Source organism: Boleophthalmus pectinirostris, unplaced genomic scaffold, assembly GCF_026225935.1.
Source record: "Boleophthalmus pectinirostris isolate CB_2022bp ecotype Guang Dong unplaced genomic scaffold, ASM2622593v1 HiC_scaffold_15, whole genome shotgun sequence".
NCBI lineage: Eukaryota > Metazoa > Chordata > Actinopteri > Gobiiformes > Gobiidae > Boleophthalmus > Boleophthalmus pectinirostris.
In genome coordinates this window covers 20,934,213-20,952,389 of record NW_026571070.1, presented here as the reverse complement: position 1 = coordinate 20,952,389, position 18,177 = coordinate 20,934,213, and the positions used below count along the sequence as shown (strand labels likewise).

Here is an 18,177-nt window from a genome sequence, read left to right as displayed (position 1 = left end):
TTAATTTTGTCATGTTAAAATTTATGCTCTGCGTGATTTATGAAAAATAACAAGGTTGAGGAACCAATATACTCTTAGTGCTGGCCCCAAGCCTGGGTAATGGTTAGGTTGTGTTAAAAAGTTCATTGGATGTAAACGATTGAAATCAATGCCAGTATCAAGATGTGCCAGCCATAAGAAAAATGAAATACTTTTCTGTGCTGTCGAACTTGGATTGACAAAAATGTAAACTGTTACAAGAACAGGAAGTGTTGATAGTTATGGGGGGGAAAAAAAACTGTAATGTGGATCTTTTGTGTGTCTGGTGTGCACATTGAAGCTGCAAATGAGTTAAACATCTGGTTGTAGCCTGGACGGACTCAAAAGGTCCTGAGCAGCAGAGAGAGAGGAAGTGTGTTTGGCGAGGAAGGAGTGGACCAGATAGCAGAATAGACAGGGGACAAGAGAGAAAGTCTAAGATGCGGACCAGAGGACGAGGATGAAAGGAAAATGTGGTGTGTCTGCTCTGGGAGGAAATGCTTAGCACATTTTTCGGTTCAGTACACGGGGGAGTTATTTTTAGCTGCTTTGGTCTAATCGAACTACATAAACTCCCAGCAGACAGAAAGGTATAGACTGGACATTTTATCACTCACAACAGTGACACATATGTGGCTGTGGCCAGTTCCACAATGCAGCACCCCACTCTTCCAGCGGACAGGATGTTATTGTATAGAGGCTATTAACTGGCTCTGCAGTTTAGGGTCCCATAGCAATCTGCAAGTGAGGAAGCAGGGAGTGTTTGGACAGACCCCAGAGAAAGAGAACAGGAAAAGGCTGGGCTGTGTAATCCCCCCACATGTTTAGACCCTCAACGTGAAGTGGGATTCATTCAAAAAGCCCCCCCCCAGTAGGTTTTTATGGATGTGCCTTTTATATGTGCATTTTATGTGCTTACAGGGGTCCAATATCACAGACACATGTACTGAGATGCTCATGCAAGGAGTGCTACTGAAGATATCGGCTGGAAATATTCAAGAGAGGATCTTCTTCCTGTTTGACAAGCTCCTGGTCTACTGCAAGAAAAAGAGCAGGTGGCTATAACATACATTTACATATACAACTCTAAACCTGGAAATGTTTTGATTGGTCTGAGTGGTTTGGTTTGGTTTGATCATGACCACTTTTGCTCAGTGTAATACACTTCTGGGTCCCATGTGAAATATTAATGTTTTGCAAGCTATGGGATTTGAGCAGGGCACAGTCTTAAAATGGCCAGATTAAAAGCTGACGTTGGAACAAAACTCAACTCTTTTATCCATAGGTCCTTAGAGCATTATGCTGGAGCTTCATTATGACTTCCCTGTGCCAGAATTCTGTTCTTAAACATGAAAGACCAGTACACAAAAGGGACACATTTTATTGTAATGTGCAAGTTGTAAACTGATGACATTTTGAAACAATTCCAAAGATATGCAAACTTTTGGGTGAAAACTTTCGCTAAATGCATTATGTTGAGGTTTGGATTCTGTTAGGTTCATTTTGTGTAGTTCTGGCAGCTTTTCTTATGGACCCGTTCTAGCCAAGCCGCCACCTGCTATGCTTTGCTTTTATGCACTGTGAACAGTGCTGTCCACAGGTATCCATTTACTCACATTGAAAGGGTAAAAATAACATTGCCTCACTTTCCCTTTATCATCTCCATTGGACACATTTTGCCTGAGGAAATTGAGTTAGCCAACCAAGATGAATGTAATAAATGCTCTCAACTCTAAGTGAGACGCATGAAACTGCAAATGTAATAAACTTTATTTTGTCAATTTTAAGACGTTTGAAAAACAGCAAAACGGCAACAGAGGGTCCCAGATACCTGTTCAGGGGAAGGATCAACACTGAAGTGATGGAGGTGGAAAACGTGGACGATGGCACTGGTGAGCTCACACATTTATCTTGGAACAATTCATATTTTTTGGAGTAATTTCAGCTCATAATTCATTTCTGTACTCCTGGCCGCTGTAGTTAAGTTGACTACATGCTTCTTGGCTTCAGATTTGTACTTGGAATTACCTATACACATTTTTCTTCGTCTATAGTTACATTTCTTGGTGGTGAATTCAATCCCATGTGTGTCTTGGCTTAACGTAGCCACTTATTATAATTTCTATTTGCAAAGGCATGATTTCCCTGTTGGAGCAGTGACGGTCAGTCATATGGGCAGGGTTTGGTGATGGGAGATGGATGGGCTCTGGTCTAGTCGCTCATGGGTGTTCCGCACCACAGATGACCTGTCGCACTGGGACCATTTTAGCATCTACTAAATTAAACCCACACCGCATTTTCCCAGGCACACACTTGTTTTCTACAGTTGAAATGTCATAGGGACACAAGCATACAAAGGACAAAGCTGGTGGCTAGAACTGATACTGTTGAATTGGTTTCATTCTTTAGACAGGGTTAGACCACAGGGACCATACTGTAGTTGATTACACAAAATCTAATGTTAGGTACACAACTAACTTGTCCAATTACAATCCAATATGCATCATTCTCTGTACTTCTATCAGAACCAGTTTTCCCCTTTTCAACAACTTGGGCTACTGTAGCTTTTAATGGTGTACTTATGATAAATCCTGTTCCACCATAAAGTTATTATCTACTTGACCTGTTGTTGATCATAATGTTGCCTGATTTATGTACTTGTTTTTTTTATATTTACTTTATCTAGCTTTCAATATGCTTTATGTCTGTATATGGAGGATGGAGCATTCAAAACACCACGGTGGGTCTTCAGTGAAGAGGTGTCTGTAGATGATACTGATGGATGGTACTTCTTGTTCTTGTGCGTCCACTCATTTATCTCGTTAAAGCAGAGGAGCTATAATCAATGGAGAGGCTGGGGACAAATGAGAAGAGAGGGAGCTTTAACATGAAGACTTACTTTCACCAGCTTATATAGTCCTAGTGAGATCCACTGTGCCCTAGAAAATCCAGAGGGGACATTCAGTATTATGAAGCATATAATTCGGACAAATATTTGCCAGGCTGTTCTTGACTCTTTCATTTTATTGTGCTCATTATAAATAAACATCACTTCCTCTGTCATACTGTATTGCTTCCTAGCAGTCCAGAGATCTATTGTTCAAAGTCATTCTGTGTTTCTTTTCCATTACCTTTGATCCTAACTTGTAAACACACATTCAGATCAGATCTTTATGATGACTGCTGATTATACAAACATAATTTAACCTAAAACTGCTCTCCATTGTTCTCTACAGCTGATTACCACAGCAGCGGCAATATCGTGAACAACGGCTGGAAGATTCACAACACAGCCAAGAACAAGTGGTTTGTCTGCATGGCCAAGACTCCCGAGGAAAAGCAGGAGTGGCTGGAGGCTATTATGAAGGAGAGAGAACGCAGGAAAAGTATGCACAACCAGAACTAAATATTTCTGTTCTCTGGCCAGGGTATAAAGACAGAGATTGACAGCTGAGGATATGTGAAGTTTGGGCAAATTGGAAACTAAATTATTAAATGGAGACCGATCCCAGGGCAGATTCATTTTGGGAATCAAAAATAGTAACTCAGCCCCTAGCTATGAACTGTTTCTGTCCATTGCCAAAGTTTGAAAAATGGTAGGAAAGTGAGATCACGTACAGGACAGTCAGAGGGGAGTTAAAAAGGACTGGGAAGGAAGTGGGGCCTGGAAATGTGATTGACAGCTATCAGTGCAACAAGAGAGTCCTGGGACAAGTACAGGGGATTTGCAAGGACTTTTTTGGGGAGAAGAATTTTAAAATCGGACAACATGAATATAATACTACTATGTAAAAATAGCCTATTCCACCAGCTAAGTAAATACAAATATGGCTGCATGAGTTTGGAAAGAAATTGAATAGATATTTTTTTCAGATTATGACTAGCAATTTATGTTTAAAAAGTAGGATGGTTTCTGCCCAGAGTGTACATTTTAAACAACTCTTGGCACATTAACATTTGAGAGAAGACTGTGGTAATACATAGTGATCCACTGTATTTTAAACTGCATACACCTTCACTATAATCATTTGGATAATTTCTGACCTGGAATTACCAAACTCTACTGAACAAAAGTTAAACTGTTAACTTCAAAACCACTGCTTCGTGGCATCACAAGGTGGAACAGAGCATTTTGAGCTTTGGAGATGTAGACAGACTAATAATAAAGGATTTCTCAAACATGTGTGAACTACACAAAACGCAGCTCTAGGTATGTTTCACTGTGGTAACAACATTGAAAGCTCACAAGAGTCAATTTTGCGTAATATAGGACCTCTAAGATTTCAAAATGTTTTATTCACAGTTTTGTCCTCTTTGACCCAGTGAACCTGACAATATTCATCTAATGCTAGTCATTAACACTGCATTAGTCTGTGGTCTGTACTTATTATGTCGTGGCATACACACACATTAACCTTTCTTGCTTAATTACACATGTCACATCTCTCTGTAGCAGTTAACTGTCTCAAATGCAGTGGTAATGATGCTTTCCCTCTGTCTGCTGCACAGGTCTGAGGCTGGGCATGGAGCAGGACACTTGGGTGATGGTGTCAGAGAAAGGAGAGAAGCTCTACCAACTCATGACCAAAGGAAACTTAATCAAAGACAGAAAACGCAAGCTCTCAACATTCCCCAAGTGCTTCTTAGGAAGGTAAGGCTCCACACAGTTCCCTCCTAGACCATTTACACTTTAGGTTTAATGGTATAATGTTATGGGTTTGTAAATAGTTGGTGTTAAACTGTTTTAGCCTTAAATAAAGTCAATAGTGTCTCTAGCACTGACAAGACTAACGAAACACAGATTAGACTTTACTTACATGATACACAATTTCAAATTTTTTTTTTTTGGTCTAAAAGCCAATACAGATTTTAATGGTATTTAGAAGTTGAATAAATAGTAAAAAAAACTTTAGAGTTTTAAGCATAAGTGCTAATTACAGTAATTATATCTACTGACATATTTGTATGCATTTCTGACATAATAACTTCCATTTATCGCATTAGTTTGTGACTTCCTGTGGCTCTTTTGCATGTTAATAATACATCGGTGACATGGTAGGGCACAATATGAACTTTTTATACAGCATTTTATCACAGTTTTTTTCCTTTTAGGCTCTACAATCAGGCAGTATATTTTTGTGTCTGAATCACTAGACCCTATACATTGATAACTGGAAACACATGCTCCTTATACTTGGTACTTACTTAGACTATCTTTCACCCTTAAACCTTAAAAGAGAAAATATTGAAGGGATCTCACACCTCTTAACCTCCAATTCTGTCAAAGCTGTAACTTCAATTCATTTATCCATTTCTCACCGCCATAGGAGTTAACTTCCTTCTCCCGCTGACATGAGCTGTAGACATCTGGCCATGCATTGTAGGAGTAAAAGGGTGACAGGGCTGGATTCAGATAATAAAACTTTAAAATTCAGAACACATGGCTGTAGTTCCTCATGTGGAGAATGAAAATTACATGTGATGGCTAGAAGTCTTTTTACGGCGTGGTGACACAGTGAGGTTTTAAATGCTCACGAAATCAAAAGGACCATTTTCACTGGAGGAGATGTTATATAAACTGTGCTGATATCTTGACTTGTGATTCTCATAACAAATTTGCCTTGTAAACGCTCCCACAATTTCCATTTGTTTTCCATTCTTTACATAGATGTTTAGACTGCTGTTATAGACAATGAAAGCAGTTTTAAAGTCCTTGTTATTTTTTAAAAGCAAAGAAATAAGAGAAAAACTCCAATTGGGACATAGTTGTGGCTTGTACGGTGGTTGCACACGAGCACTTACTTTCTCCCTCTCAGACAACATTACAGTCAATTGTGGTTTGGAGCAGGCTGTCAGTGTTTTATGTGGAAATGTATCCTGTGTTTGTAAGTAACTAGATACTTTTACTTGTGTAGCTTCGATAAGGTAAATTAGTGACCTTAAATACAAAATAAGAGCTTCTTTGCATAGGTATTAAAACTTCTCAAAGCTTTTACCCATGTTCTGGTTGTTTCTCCTTATTTACTTTCTCAGAGTTGTATTTTGAGTGATTCTTGCATGTTTAGTCGCTCATATTCAAGACGCCATTTGCCCACTGGTCTGTACATCATACTTCGTTTGCCGTTAATTTCTTAATCCATGATACGGCATTGTCACGTTAATTTTGTTCCAAATGAAAATAAAAAAATCTGCTGCTCACTAGCGTGATTTGCAGCTATACATCCATAACTTTACGGCTCTTTGCTGCAATCTATGCTCCCATTGGGCATCTCAGCTGACTTGTTTCTTTTAATAAGTCTTTTTAGATGAATAGTGCAGATTTTAACATAATAATAAACCAGTGTCATAGATCATAACTGGATAGCAGGCTCAAACGCAGTATGTCTTCTGAGATGTGGTTATTACAACTACTTGAGTTCAAAGTTTGTGTTCTTCTCGTACCAAAACATTGTACGGCCTATCTACCTCTTTCTACCCCAATGGTTTTAAATTCGTACTGTGGGCAGATTGTGGTCTCTTTCTTGATAAAAGCCACATTGCCAATAGCTTTTAACTGGGCCCACTCCTACCATTGGGAACCGCTTTGTTCCCTCTCCACGCCTCTTTGCCACATGCTGTTTTTCATTCTTTATTTTACTTTAGATTTTTTTTTAGGCCCAAGAGCTATTTTAGGACTCCCATTAACCGGCATAATCGTATTTGTGGTTGAATTCTTCTGACAGCGTAATTTATCAAATGTATTTAACAGGCCTGCAGCTTTCTATTAAGAATAATCTTAAAATAAATAATGCAAATATATTACGTATGTACTTATAATGCACGATCATTACTACTACATTGCTATCTATTTTGAAGTAACTGTTGAGCGGATTTTGAGTACGCTAAGGTGCGAAAGACGTCGAAATGCAGGAGATGTTTGGATTATTTACACAAAAGTTTTAGTAATTGCTTGCGGCGCTTTCCGAGTCCACAGAATTCCGATGGAACCGTGTTTGTTTAGTTTTGTGGGGAGAGGAGATGGGAGGGAGGTAATCAGACACGCTCCTGCCTTCACCACATTAGCTCTCACTATCTCAAGCTGTTGCTAAATTACGGACAATTATCCCGTTCAGCTCCTGTGGGCTGTCCCAGTCTGCATATTGTGTTTGTCTTTCCGGACGTTGGCTTGTTTCCTCTTCACTGTTGTGACTATGCACCATTTCTCATTGCCCCAAGACCCAATTAAACGCAGTGTTATTTGATAGTTTGGTGCCATGTCTTAAATAAATAAAGTTAAAGAGGATGAGACGGGAAGCCTGTAAACAGAAATGTCCCTTAAGAGTAAATAAATCACTTCATTTAGCTGGTGTTGGGTTTGTTGCCATAGTTACATCAATTTGGAGAAAAGTAGATGGCGAAAACCCACTGAAGGAAGGGCAGAGGCTACACAGTCAAGGAAAGTCTCTGTCCCCTCCGCAAGTGGAAAACATGCTATTTTGATGGAGCTTTTAGTGTATGGGAGCAGAGTATGTTTTTATGCCACTGTCCTGTTGTGTCCCCAGTGAGTTTGTGTCATGGCTGATGGAGATCGGAGAGACGGGTAACCCAGAGGAGGGAGTGCACCTGGGGCAGGCCCTGCTGGAGAACGGCATCATCCACCACGGTCTGTTACTCTGATCTTTTACACTGTAGACTTACTGCCAAATACACACAAATGAAATCAAATACAGACAATAAAAAGACTCCTGAGCATATAGGACCACAGTCTCTATCAAAGGTGCACTATGCAACTTTTGTGGTGCTGCTTTTTTCCACTGAGATGCTCGTAGTATGGCATTCAATTTATCTATCTTCATGGAGAAAAGCAGGTGGCTTTATTAGGCAAAGTTACAGGTCAGATCTGTGGAGAGGCATCCCGTTCACAGTAAGAATGCATTTTTATGATTTCTGAGCTTTAAGAGGGTATCTTAAGGGTATCTTAATGAAAATAATGCAAGTACTTTGGAGTATTCCAGGCAAAGCAATTACATATCAATGGAGACAAGCAGGTGGCAAACACTCCACAAGAAAAAGTTACATATTGCATCTTTACATTTTTGCCTTTTTTTTTGTCAAATTATTCTGAAAGTGTCAGATCTAAATGTATGCCATGAACAACTTGGCTCTGCTCCAAAACTACATTGTTCACTCTAAAGCTGCAACTAAATAGAAGTAAATCGACAAAAAAAACAAAACAAAAAACAAGCTATAACAAAATCTTACAAAAAGAATTGAGACAGCTCTTAGAAATAAATGTATAAAGACATAGGAAAATAATATGCATCAGTTCAGTTTATCATTTAGGAATGGGTACTAGTTATAAAACTTTTTCTTTGGTCCCACAGCCTTCACTATGTATGCAGCTGTGTAATTAGTTTTAGCAGGTGTAGTCTGTAAACAGCCCCCTGACATAGTGTTTAGGTGAGGATTATACATATTAATCCCTGTTTAGTCATGTTTGTGTTATATTTGTTCAGTGGTTCTGGTAATAAGTATGTTTGGTTCAGAGGCTTAACTAGACTAATGCTTCCCTTTCATTCCAAATGGTGCATATAGAAAGTATTTTTCTCTCAAAAGCAGAGGCCCTGAGCCAAAATGTATCTTAAATCGCTCCGGGGGCTTTATTGCTTCCTCACGGGAAAAGGAGATTGCAGTTTGGGGCTTTTTCTGACAAAGAGGAATAATGTGAAGCCCCTCTGAGCTCATACAGTCAAGCTAAACGTCCCAGTGTGAGGTGATAGAAAATCTTTTCATAGGGCACTTTAATGGAAGCACACAGCTGCAGCCAGGAGCCTACTGCTATTCAGAAACTTCACTGAGGTCTCTCATAAGATAAAATGCAATATCCGAGAAGCATAGCATGTTTATGGAGCATGAGAACCTTTTGTGCTCTTTTCTCTGTCCATGTTTAGTTATATGGTTTTTAATTGTGTTCAGTCACAGACAAGCATCAGTTCAAGCCTGAGCCTGTTCTGTATCGTTTTCGCTATGACGACGGGACGTACCATCCCAGAAGTGACATGCACGATGTCATCTCAAAGGTAGGGCTTTTATATTTACATACACATATATCTGCGGTTAATCTCTATGGCTAATCTCCGTTGTTTCTCAAGGGAGTCCGTCTGTTCTGCCGCCTTCACAGCCTCTTCACTCCTGTCATCAGGTGAGCATGATCAATATTCATTTCATTCACATGCTTTATTGTCTATTGTCTATTGTCTATCTTGGTTTGATGTAGACAATCATCACAATGGCTTTTATGATTAACAATCAGAAGATGTTTCTTTTTCAATAAAATATATAAGATGTTTTTGCAAAATGTAAAGAAATTGTAAAAGATAAAATGGTGGTGCTGGTGATGAAGTGCAGGGTCTGATCTGTTCTCCTGCTCTAAAAACACAGATGTGATGTGGTGAGTCTTTTGCATAGATTAACTGTGTGAGAACCGCAAAAGTGAATTGATTATATTTTAAACTGTTAAAATTCCTGTATACTCTATAGTGCAGATTTGTCAGTGTGTTCAAGTTCAACTCAGCTTGTAATTAGTGTAAATAAGGCAAAGTCAACCAATCTCCATGTGAAACAGACCTTCAAACCACAACACAAAACAGGTGTGTTTCAGCTCGTTTGGCACAGGATACGGACCATTCACGTCCCTCACGCAGTTACAAATGGAGCAATCACGTTTTATTGGCGCAAACTGAGGGCCTGTTTTGCCTCCTGTGTTGTTCTTCATAATAACATTTGAAGAGGAACATCAAGGCTAGCTGTTTGTGTAGCATTAGCCAGAGGAAAGGCTTTAATTTCACACAGATAAAAGTCTATCACAGCTGCGGGGGGACACTAATGCTATGTATTAATGCAATTGTTTGATCTTAGCATTAAAATGCCTAAAGGTTGTTGTGTGTGTTGCTTCACTATTCAGGGCTGCTGGCATTTGATTTGAAGCAGGACCTTTTCAGTGTAAAACTCTTGCAGACTAGAGTTGTGGGCTGTTGGCTGCTGTATCTACCACTGAGCACTCTACACAATACATCACAGAGCTTGGGAACGCTACAGTTTAATTGGAGCGACCAGTCCCGGCCTAATTAGGTGGAATTTCCTGGCAGCGTGAATGAGATGGGGCCAAAGTGTGTTCCCAAGCAGCTTCTGTCCCTCACAGGAATTGCACCTTGTACACATGTTTAGTATTCAGTGACATTAATATTAAACATATTTATCCATGTTTATCCAGTAAATGTCAGATATTAGCATTATACAGGTATATACAGGTGCTTATTATCTCAATAAATAAGGATAAAATCTCATATTTTAGGTCACTATGCAAAACAGCACATTTAATAATAAATAAATAACTCTACTTGATATATTTGCATGTTTTATTTTATGAACACTGTCATCTCAGATATGTGTGTAATATTGCAAAAACTTTGCTTAAAAATGCAACTTTTTCTGCCTGTCAATTATGTATACTAACTAAATGCCAGGCCAAAGTTTTCCTATTTGACAAACAAGTTAAAGTGCAGTTGTGACCTTTCTCTGTGCTGCAGCTCAGACTGTGGTATCCTTATGCTGGACATATGGCTGCCCATTGGCCTGCTGTTTACACCCATTTTTCACTCTTGACAGCAGCAGTGCGATCCAGCCACTGGAGCCCAACAACTCTCATGGAGTTAGTATTAGGGGAACACATGCCATCCCAGTGCAGAGCAGCAAAACAATATGATCAGTTAATGTGTACAAAATGACATGATGAAAAAAGCCATATTTGGAACCATTTAAGTATCATAAAGTTTATGAAGCAACATTCAAAACTGGACAGCTTGCTTCAAATCACGTTTAATGAATAAAAACATTTATCTCACAGATCAAAACATAAACTAAATAGGTTTATGATGCTAAATTATTAAGGAGACAGGTCTACAACCTAATTTAAGATACAACCACTTAGTCATAGAAAAAACTGTGATTGTCACATTAACTCATTTTGAAATGTGATATATTGTTACAAAAAATGTCACAATAGACGATAATATTGAAAGTGCTTTATGGCACTAATGACACAATAACATGACCAATATGCAATAAATAAAAAAACAGAATGAAACAGAAGGTAAGTAGTTAGCTAGTTAGCATCATTAATGAGCCTTACATATTAAGTATTTGAGCCTCCTACAGCTTAAATGTTAATGAACCATCAAAATGTTTCCCACTAATGAAAAGAAACATCAAAAAAATAATAACTATGGAGAATCCAAAAAAAATCTTCCAGCTTTTACTATCTTGATAGGGCCACTTAGCATCAAAAACAAAGTTTTGATTTATCAATATATTTGTATTATACACATGTACATGGCAAGCCAACATCACGTTTTCTAGTCCTGCCATCCCCCCAACTGTCAAATAAAGTTACACAACTGAAAGTTCCATAGTGAAAGCAGCGTTCAACCTCTCACGCCTGGTGCTCTGAAGAGGTCCAGACAGCTGAGATTGGACCCTTAACTGGTCTCATATGTCATGTTTGACTTGTCTAAAGACTGTGCGTGTCTGCGAATGTGTGGAGGAGAAGTGGTGCAGCAGCTCTGCTCTGGAGTTTCCCCCAGGCTGCAGTCCCATGGGGAGGCCTCTGTGTTCATGGGAAAGTTGTGGCTTCATTCCTCGATGCATTATTCCCGGTCTTGTGTGGGTAAATGTGAGACTGACGTAGAAAAGGAGGGGGCACCCAGGGGCCAGGCACAGCTGGAGTTGTTGCTTGAGGTTCCTGTGTGCTCTGCTGTTGGCTGCTACAAACCCATAGGGACTTATGGAAAAAACTTCTTCATGTCACCACAGTTGACTACAATAAAAACTGCATCATAAGCACTTCGTGAGACCAGATTGCATCCATACAGTCAATGTATTTTACTGTAACTATCATAATGTAAAATTTCTTATTCTTGTGCCCCTTTTAGAGATAAAGACTACCATCTCCGAACGTATAAATCTGTGGTGATGGCCAACAAACTCATAGACTGGCTCTTAGCTCAGGTAATATGATATGATTAAGGTTTGTGATTTTACCTCCATTACATGATCACATATTTACCCTGTAGAAGAAACATGATTGCCTGAAGTCTGGGTTACTCATTTTAGGTGCCTATTTGCATGTCGCTTTGACCTATCCCAGTAACCATAAACCTTAGAGGGATCGACTCTAGTAGTAAAGCTGACACATACTCACAAATATGTCCTTCACTCACTAGAGGAAAACTCCTGATTTATTGGTGCACTCTATTCCACGTAAAAAGTATTAAAAAATATGGACATATCCTATAACAGTGTTAGAATGAGTCTCCCAGAATATCAGTCCATTTGAATGTGATTTAAAGTGATGGAAATGCCGGGTTCTTTTAGGGGACTTGATGGGCCCTTGTGGAGCTCAGTCTAGACATGGTTCTGGTTGTTTTTAAGCTGATGTGAGCGGTGCATGCCTCAGGCCTTTGGAGGCAAGAACAAAGGGGGTGTGAGTGTGACATTTTGACTGCTCTCTAACCACACTGTCTTTTGTTCCGTCTCCATTGTCTTTCATCGTCTTTCTGTTCTGTCTCAGCCTTGATTTAGCCTGTCACTCGCTAAATTCCTCCTACATTTTTTTTCTTTTTTTGCTATCTTGTGTTCCAGGGTGACTGCAAAACCAGGGAAGAGGCATTGATCTTAGGAGTGGAGCTGTGTGACAATGGATTCATGCATCACGGTACAGACTGAGAAATTCAACTGATCAATACAACGTGAAACATCTTTTGAGCTGTGCAATTTCACTTATACATGAATATAGAAGAGAGATTTCAGTAGAGATCGCCTGGTATTTAGCATCATTTTTAGCACAGAGACTTCTTGTGCTTTTTCCACTGGAAATTTGGTTTCCTTTGAGACAAGAATTGAACCATTTTCTGTTTATATGAATGCATTTCTGTGTATGCAGTCTGAACAGAGGCCATGTCCTTATTTAAAATGAAGCATACATTTACCCATCAAGTTAGGGCTGAGCGATATGACAAAAAATATGTATTATTATTATTTTCTTATATTAATTTCTTGTACACAAATTATTGAATTTAAATCTCAATAAAAATTCCATTAATTACCCAGCCCTACTAATAATAGAAAACCACTACCACCCCCATCCCTAGCAGTCCTTCTACTCTGCAGGTCTTTAGTACAATTCAAGACTCATTTACTTTCAGACTTTACTAATGTTTGTCATTGCTAGTGGGCAGTCGCCATAGTTACAGCTTGTTTACTGGCGCCTTATGTGTCCATGCCAAAGTCCACATCATGCCTAGTACAGTATGACTCACTGTGAACATGTTATAACAATCTTAAAAGGCCCACAGTTCAACCTCATCACAGCCTCACACAAATTACCACTGGCTCCCATGGATAGAACAGCTGCTTCCTTCATTCTCTCCTATACACTTTCTCTGGGATAATTTAAAATGACAAGCCAGTTAGTAGTCGTTTTGCCTCAGTAATATCTGTATATCTAACATGTGATAAGAATACAAGCATTAAACAAATTCATTTTATATCATTTTTCTTTTTCTATATTATCACATTGTTTTGCAAACAGAATTGACTTTTTGAGATTGGGATTACAGTGAGTTCCAGAAGGTTGGTGGCTGTGATGGAGAAGGCAAGTGTTTACCAAACTTCCACTATGGACAAATATAGCAACATCCAAGCCAAATATACTGATGTAAACCCAAAAGCACTCTTCCCAAAAAATCCCGAAATACTTTACGAAATGCAAAATACTTAATTAAAATAAAAAACTAGTAAATATTATTGAGCCCTGAGTTACTGTTTTGTATAATCCAAAAACTTTAATAAAATAAATATTATTTTTAACATTAACAACAGTTTTTCATACACAGTACAGCAGGAGATGCATTTACCTTGTTGACATGTTTTGGCTGCCAGCTGTAAGCCATCTTTAGACCTGTTACTGGTTTGGTGGTGACGTGTCATATATCAACTGTTTGCTGTGTGTATCCCCCCTGCATATACATATTATTTTTATAACAAGGAGTATTTTCATATTCCCATTGACATGACATTCATATGTCATATACAAAACTGTTCTTTGGATGTGTTTACTGCAACATATGTAATCTCAAATCTTTCCTCTTCTCATTAGTGCTGGAGAAAAGCGACTTCAAGGATGAGCCCCTGTTGTTTCGTTTCTTCGCTGATGAGGAGATGGAGGGCTCCAACACCAAACACAAACCAATGAAACATGACCTGAAAATCCTTGAGAATGTCATTGCAAAGTCCCTCCTGGTGAACAACTATTTCCTTATTACTATATATTCTCAATTTCTTTTTATACTTAACCAATACTTTGCTCCAAATCTCAAAAAGCAAACTAAAGAAACAACTTTGAACTTCGATTTTTAGAATTCCGTGGAGTGAGATGAGCCCAGAGACTGTAGATATATAAAGTCTATGGTTGAGCCCACTCTTTTGTACCCTCTATCTGTCTGAAGCAATATCTGGTGGTTTTGTTGGTGTTCGTGGTGTGTGAGAACATCTTGGTCCGCTGCTTTTGGGATTTAGTTGATTAAAAAGAGGTTTTCTTTCAGATAAGACCAAGTGAAGAAGGATATGGGTTTACTCTAGAGGAGAGAAACAGAGTGCCCATCATCAAATCTGTGGAGAGGGGCTCGGCAGCAGAGGTGTGGGAACAGAGTAACATTTAGTACTAAAAAAACATTACCTTGGTTTGATATGTTATTTGATGTTTTGTCTCAATCTAATCTGTATTTAGATGGCAGGCCTGGAAGTGGGGAGGAAGCTTTTTGCCATAAATGGAGACCTGGTGTTTCTCAGACCTTTCTCAGAAGTGGAGGTTCTTCTTCAGGAATGTTTCAACAGTAAAGGACCCATCAGTGTTCTGGTCAGCACCAAGCCAAGAGAGTGAGTCTGCATCAAAAACAACTTCTATTAGTTATTTATCTACAACATTAATTTCAAAGCTATGTGATTACTGAATGTTCAAAATGTAAAAAAAAAAAAATCTCAATTCAAATACTAGCTGTTATTGCTATAAATTTATTCATATTCGTGGTAAATGCTGAATTTACAAATATAATGAGTCGTAGCTCTGTTTGTACGGAAATTTATTAAAAGTTGTTTATCTTACAGAGGGATGCCAAAATATATTAATGTCATGTATATAAATGCATTTTGTATTTTAACTTTATATAAATGCATAATAGTACTTGAGATGTTTAAAACTTCTTTCTCCCTCATTAGTCATGAGTTTCTTTCTAAATATTTTTCAGGGCATGTGTATAGTACAATTGTTCTGTTATCAGACAGTTTAACAAGTTGACACATTGCTGTTTCTCTAGAACAGTGAAGATCCCAGACTCGGCGGATGGCCTAGGGTTCCAGATCCGAGGCTTTGGTCCGTCTGTGGTCCATGCAGTGGGCAGAGGTATGTCTGTCACTGAGCAGCATGGGGCACAGCTGGCGAACAGCTGGCTTGTCACAGTTAAGGGCTGACCATGACTTGGCCACAGGAGTGCGATCTTCCTCCTTTTCTCTGTCGGGCTCAGCTGGTCAGTTAATGGTGCTGGCAAAAGTGCAAATTACCTAGTTATGAGCCACTTTTCACCCTGTCAAGACCCAACTATTCACATTTTCCAAGCAGCCCAATTCTTCTTTGCTAACAGGCTCATTCTCAGTTTGTCTCATTATCTAACATAGTATGTTCAGCAGCACTTGGGTCATAAAATGGGTCCCAATCTACAAACACTTCATGTCCTTGTTTTTCCTCCTTAAATAATTTCATTGTGATAATAAGATGGTTTGTGATGATGATGTTGCTTCCTAACCAGGGACTTCAATTAGAGACCTGATATGAAGAGAAAGAAATAGCACATGTTATGTAATCACTGGCTTTGTCTCAACAGCTTCTGTCTACTGTAGTCCAGTGCAGGTGGAACATATAAACACATTTATGGACTTTCATTGTAAGGATGTCCATTATATATTTCTAAGGACTAAGATGGAGGAAGAGAAAATCCTCTCATTGTTGTAATGTAATGTAATGTCTGGTATTTGCTGTTTATCAATGGACTAAGCTTGTTTTAGTGAGGTGTATTAAACGTCTCCAGAAAGGTAAAAGGATACACAGTTTACAATGGTAGATACTTTTATACAATTTGTCTCAATAGAAAGACCAATAACCTTTAATCTTGGACATTGTACATTGAGTTATTATTTGAACATTTATCCTTTGCTTTCCCTCAGCACCACTTCAAAAACTCATACTTGCTTTGTATTACATTCAGTTACATAAAGTTGATTTTTTTGAAAAGGTTTACAGTGCACAGTTGGCTTCACAGCAGTCAGTCTGTGGTATGCATGGTGTGTGTTGAAGGAGCTATGAAAACAACTGCGAGGAGTATTTGGTCTGCCCTGCGCTTCCTTGTGATAGCTGTAAACCTTGAAGTTTTCTTATGGTCTGAATCACATCCCTGAGAGAGGCCCATGTCTATCCCAGATAAACAACTGCACCCCCCTCTCCTCCCTGCACGTTTCTCTCTCACGGTGCTCCGGAGCTGCCAAAACAGGAAATAATCTTGTAAATACAAAGAAAGGAAAAAGGGAAGGCAATCTTGTATACAGGATGTGGAATATGTGACACTTGTGTTGTCCTGATTTAGCATGCACCTGCAGTGTCATTATGAAGTGTGGTACTTACTCGTCCTTGATCTGTTGGCATCTTTCTCCAGGCACGGTGGCAGCCATCGCCGGTCTGCACCCGGGACAGTGTATCATCAAGGTGAACGGTATCAACGTGAGTAAGGAGAGCCACGCCAGCGTCATCGCCCACGTCACAGCCTGCAGGAAGTACAGAAGACCTACGCAGGTGAGGAGACACACAAGGAGCACATCAAAACATCCAAGTTTTAGTCGTAGAGATTTCACAAAACTTGAGGTGCAAGTATTTTTTACTGCAGGTTGCCTTAAACAAAGTAACCAAAACCATTTTCTAGAATATTCCCTCTATTTGCATATATTTGACTCCTCCAGCCCCACTCCCACCTGTAGTTTTTCTATGTTTTTCAGAGCATGGGATGGACCTGACTAGGCCCAATTGTGTTACAACTGTGATATCTGTCCAATGTCATGTTTCAGTACATAAGAGTTCCTAGATGATAGATGCATGATTTTGGATGGTTGTATCTTATCTGTTAGTAAAATAAAGTAAAGCTAAACTGCAATTCATGTTTTATTTTTGTGGGGTTTTATATTGTGTCCCTTTATATTGTTGTATAGACCCACATGTATTTACTCAATTTCCAGAGTAGAACCCCAACCTCCAGATCTCCAGCTTTCTAACCGATAAATGTATTCTACAATACTGAACTGAGGCCCTATTTGAAGCAGAGTTCCCCCAAAGTCAATGTTTTTTTTTTTTTTTTTTACATGTAATACATAGTGTATTTAGAATTAACCATGCTTTAACATTAGATTTTTTTTTCTTGTACCCATGCTTAAAATTCCCATGACCTCAGTGCTGAAGTGAACTGTATGTTGACTGGTCATTATGTTGTAATGGAAGTGGAAACGAAAACGCCAGAGTGTGGGAGAGTGTGGGAGCTCTTGAAACAGCACACACCATTTAACACATACTCATAATTCAAGCGATCTGTACATTCACTCTTTTTGTCTCTGTCTTTGGTTTATTACTGAGCAAATATAGTAGTTTTAAATGTCTGGCATTGACCCCTGCCTCACAGTGGTGGCCCTGCAGTGGGAGACTATGGACTGGAGCATGAATGCTTTATACAGAAACAAAACACAAGTTGAACTGAGACTTGGAGGCAGATGTTTATCATGTCAACTGGGTGGCAGCTGTGATTGTAGAAGGAGGTTTTGGTCCACCTGTTGGCGAAAGTGTCAAAATGTAAATTGTGGGGTGTATTGGTGGTTCATGCCGGTGTAGGGTGTCATTATAATTGGATCCCGGTGGGACTTAACGATGCACTGCCCAAACACTAGAGGAGATCTGGTTCAAATCAAGTTGTAGACTGGAGGGAAAAACCACCCTTACTTTCTCTGTCTCAGCTCCTTTGCTTTCTCTGTGTA

General features: G+C 39.1%; 1 protein-coding gene across 1 annotated transcript in view; it reads left to right on the top strand.

Moving 5' to 3' along the window:
• The window catches only part of prex2 (phosphatidylinositol-3,4,5-trisphosphate-dependent Rac exchange factor 2), a 71,629-nt gene that overhangs the window by 21,036 nt on the left and 32,416 nt on the right, over nucleotides 1-18,177 (top strand). The window contains exons 8-21 of the mRNA XM_055150810.1: nucleotides 940-1,073; nucleotides 1,807-1,910; nucleotides 3,255-3,404; nucleotides 4,528-4,669; nucleotides 7,560-7,660; nucleotides 8,974-9,077; nucleotides 9,150-9,199; nucleotides 11,988-12,063; nucleotides 12,697-12,769; nucleotides 14,213-14,355; nucleotides 14,658-14,750; nucleotides 14,843-14,991; nucleotides 15,429-15,514; nucleotides 16,818-16,954. Of these exons, the coding sequence (XP_055006785.1) occupies nucleotides 940-1,073; nucleotides 1,807-1,910; nucleotides 3,255-3,404; nucleotides 4,528-4,669; nucleotides 7,560-7,660; nucleotides 8,974-9,077; nucleotides 9,150-9,199; nucleotides 11,988-12,063; nucleotides 12,697-12,769; nucleotides 14,213-14,355; nucleotides 14,658-14,750; nucleotides 14,843-14,991; nucleotides 15,429-15,514; nucleotides 16,818-16,954 (1,542 nt within the window). The remainder of the gene's footprint in view (nucleotides 1-939; nucleotides 1,074-1,806; nucleotides 1,911-3,254; nucleotides 3,405-4,527; nucleotides 4,670-7,559; nucleotides 7,661-8,973; nucleotides 9,078-9,149; nucleotides 9,200-11,987; nucleotides 12,064-12,696; nucleotides 12,770-14,212; nucleotides 14,356-14,657; nucleotides 14,751-14,842; nucleotides 14,992-15,428; nucleotides 15,515-16,817; nucleotides 16,955-18,177) is intronic.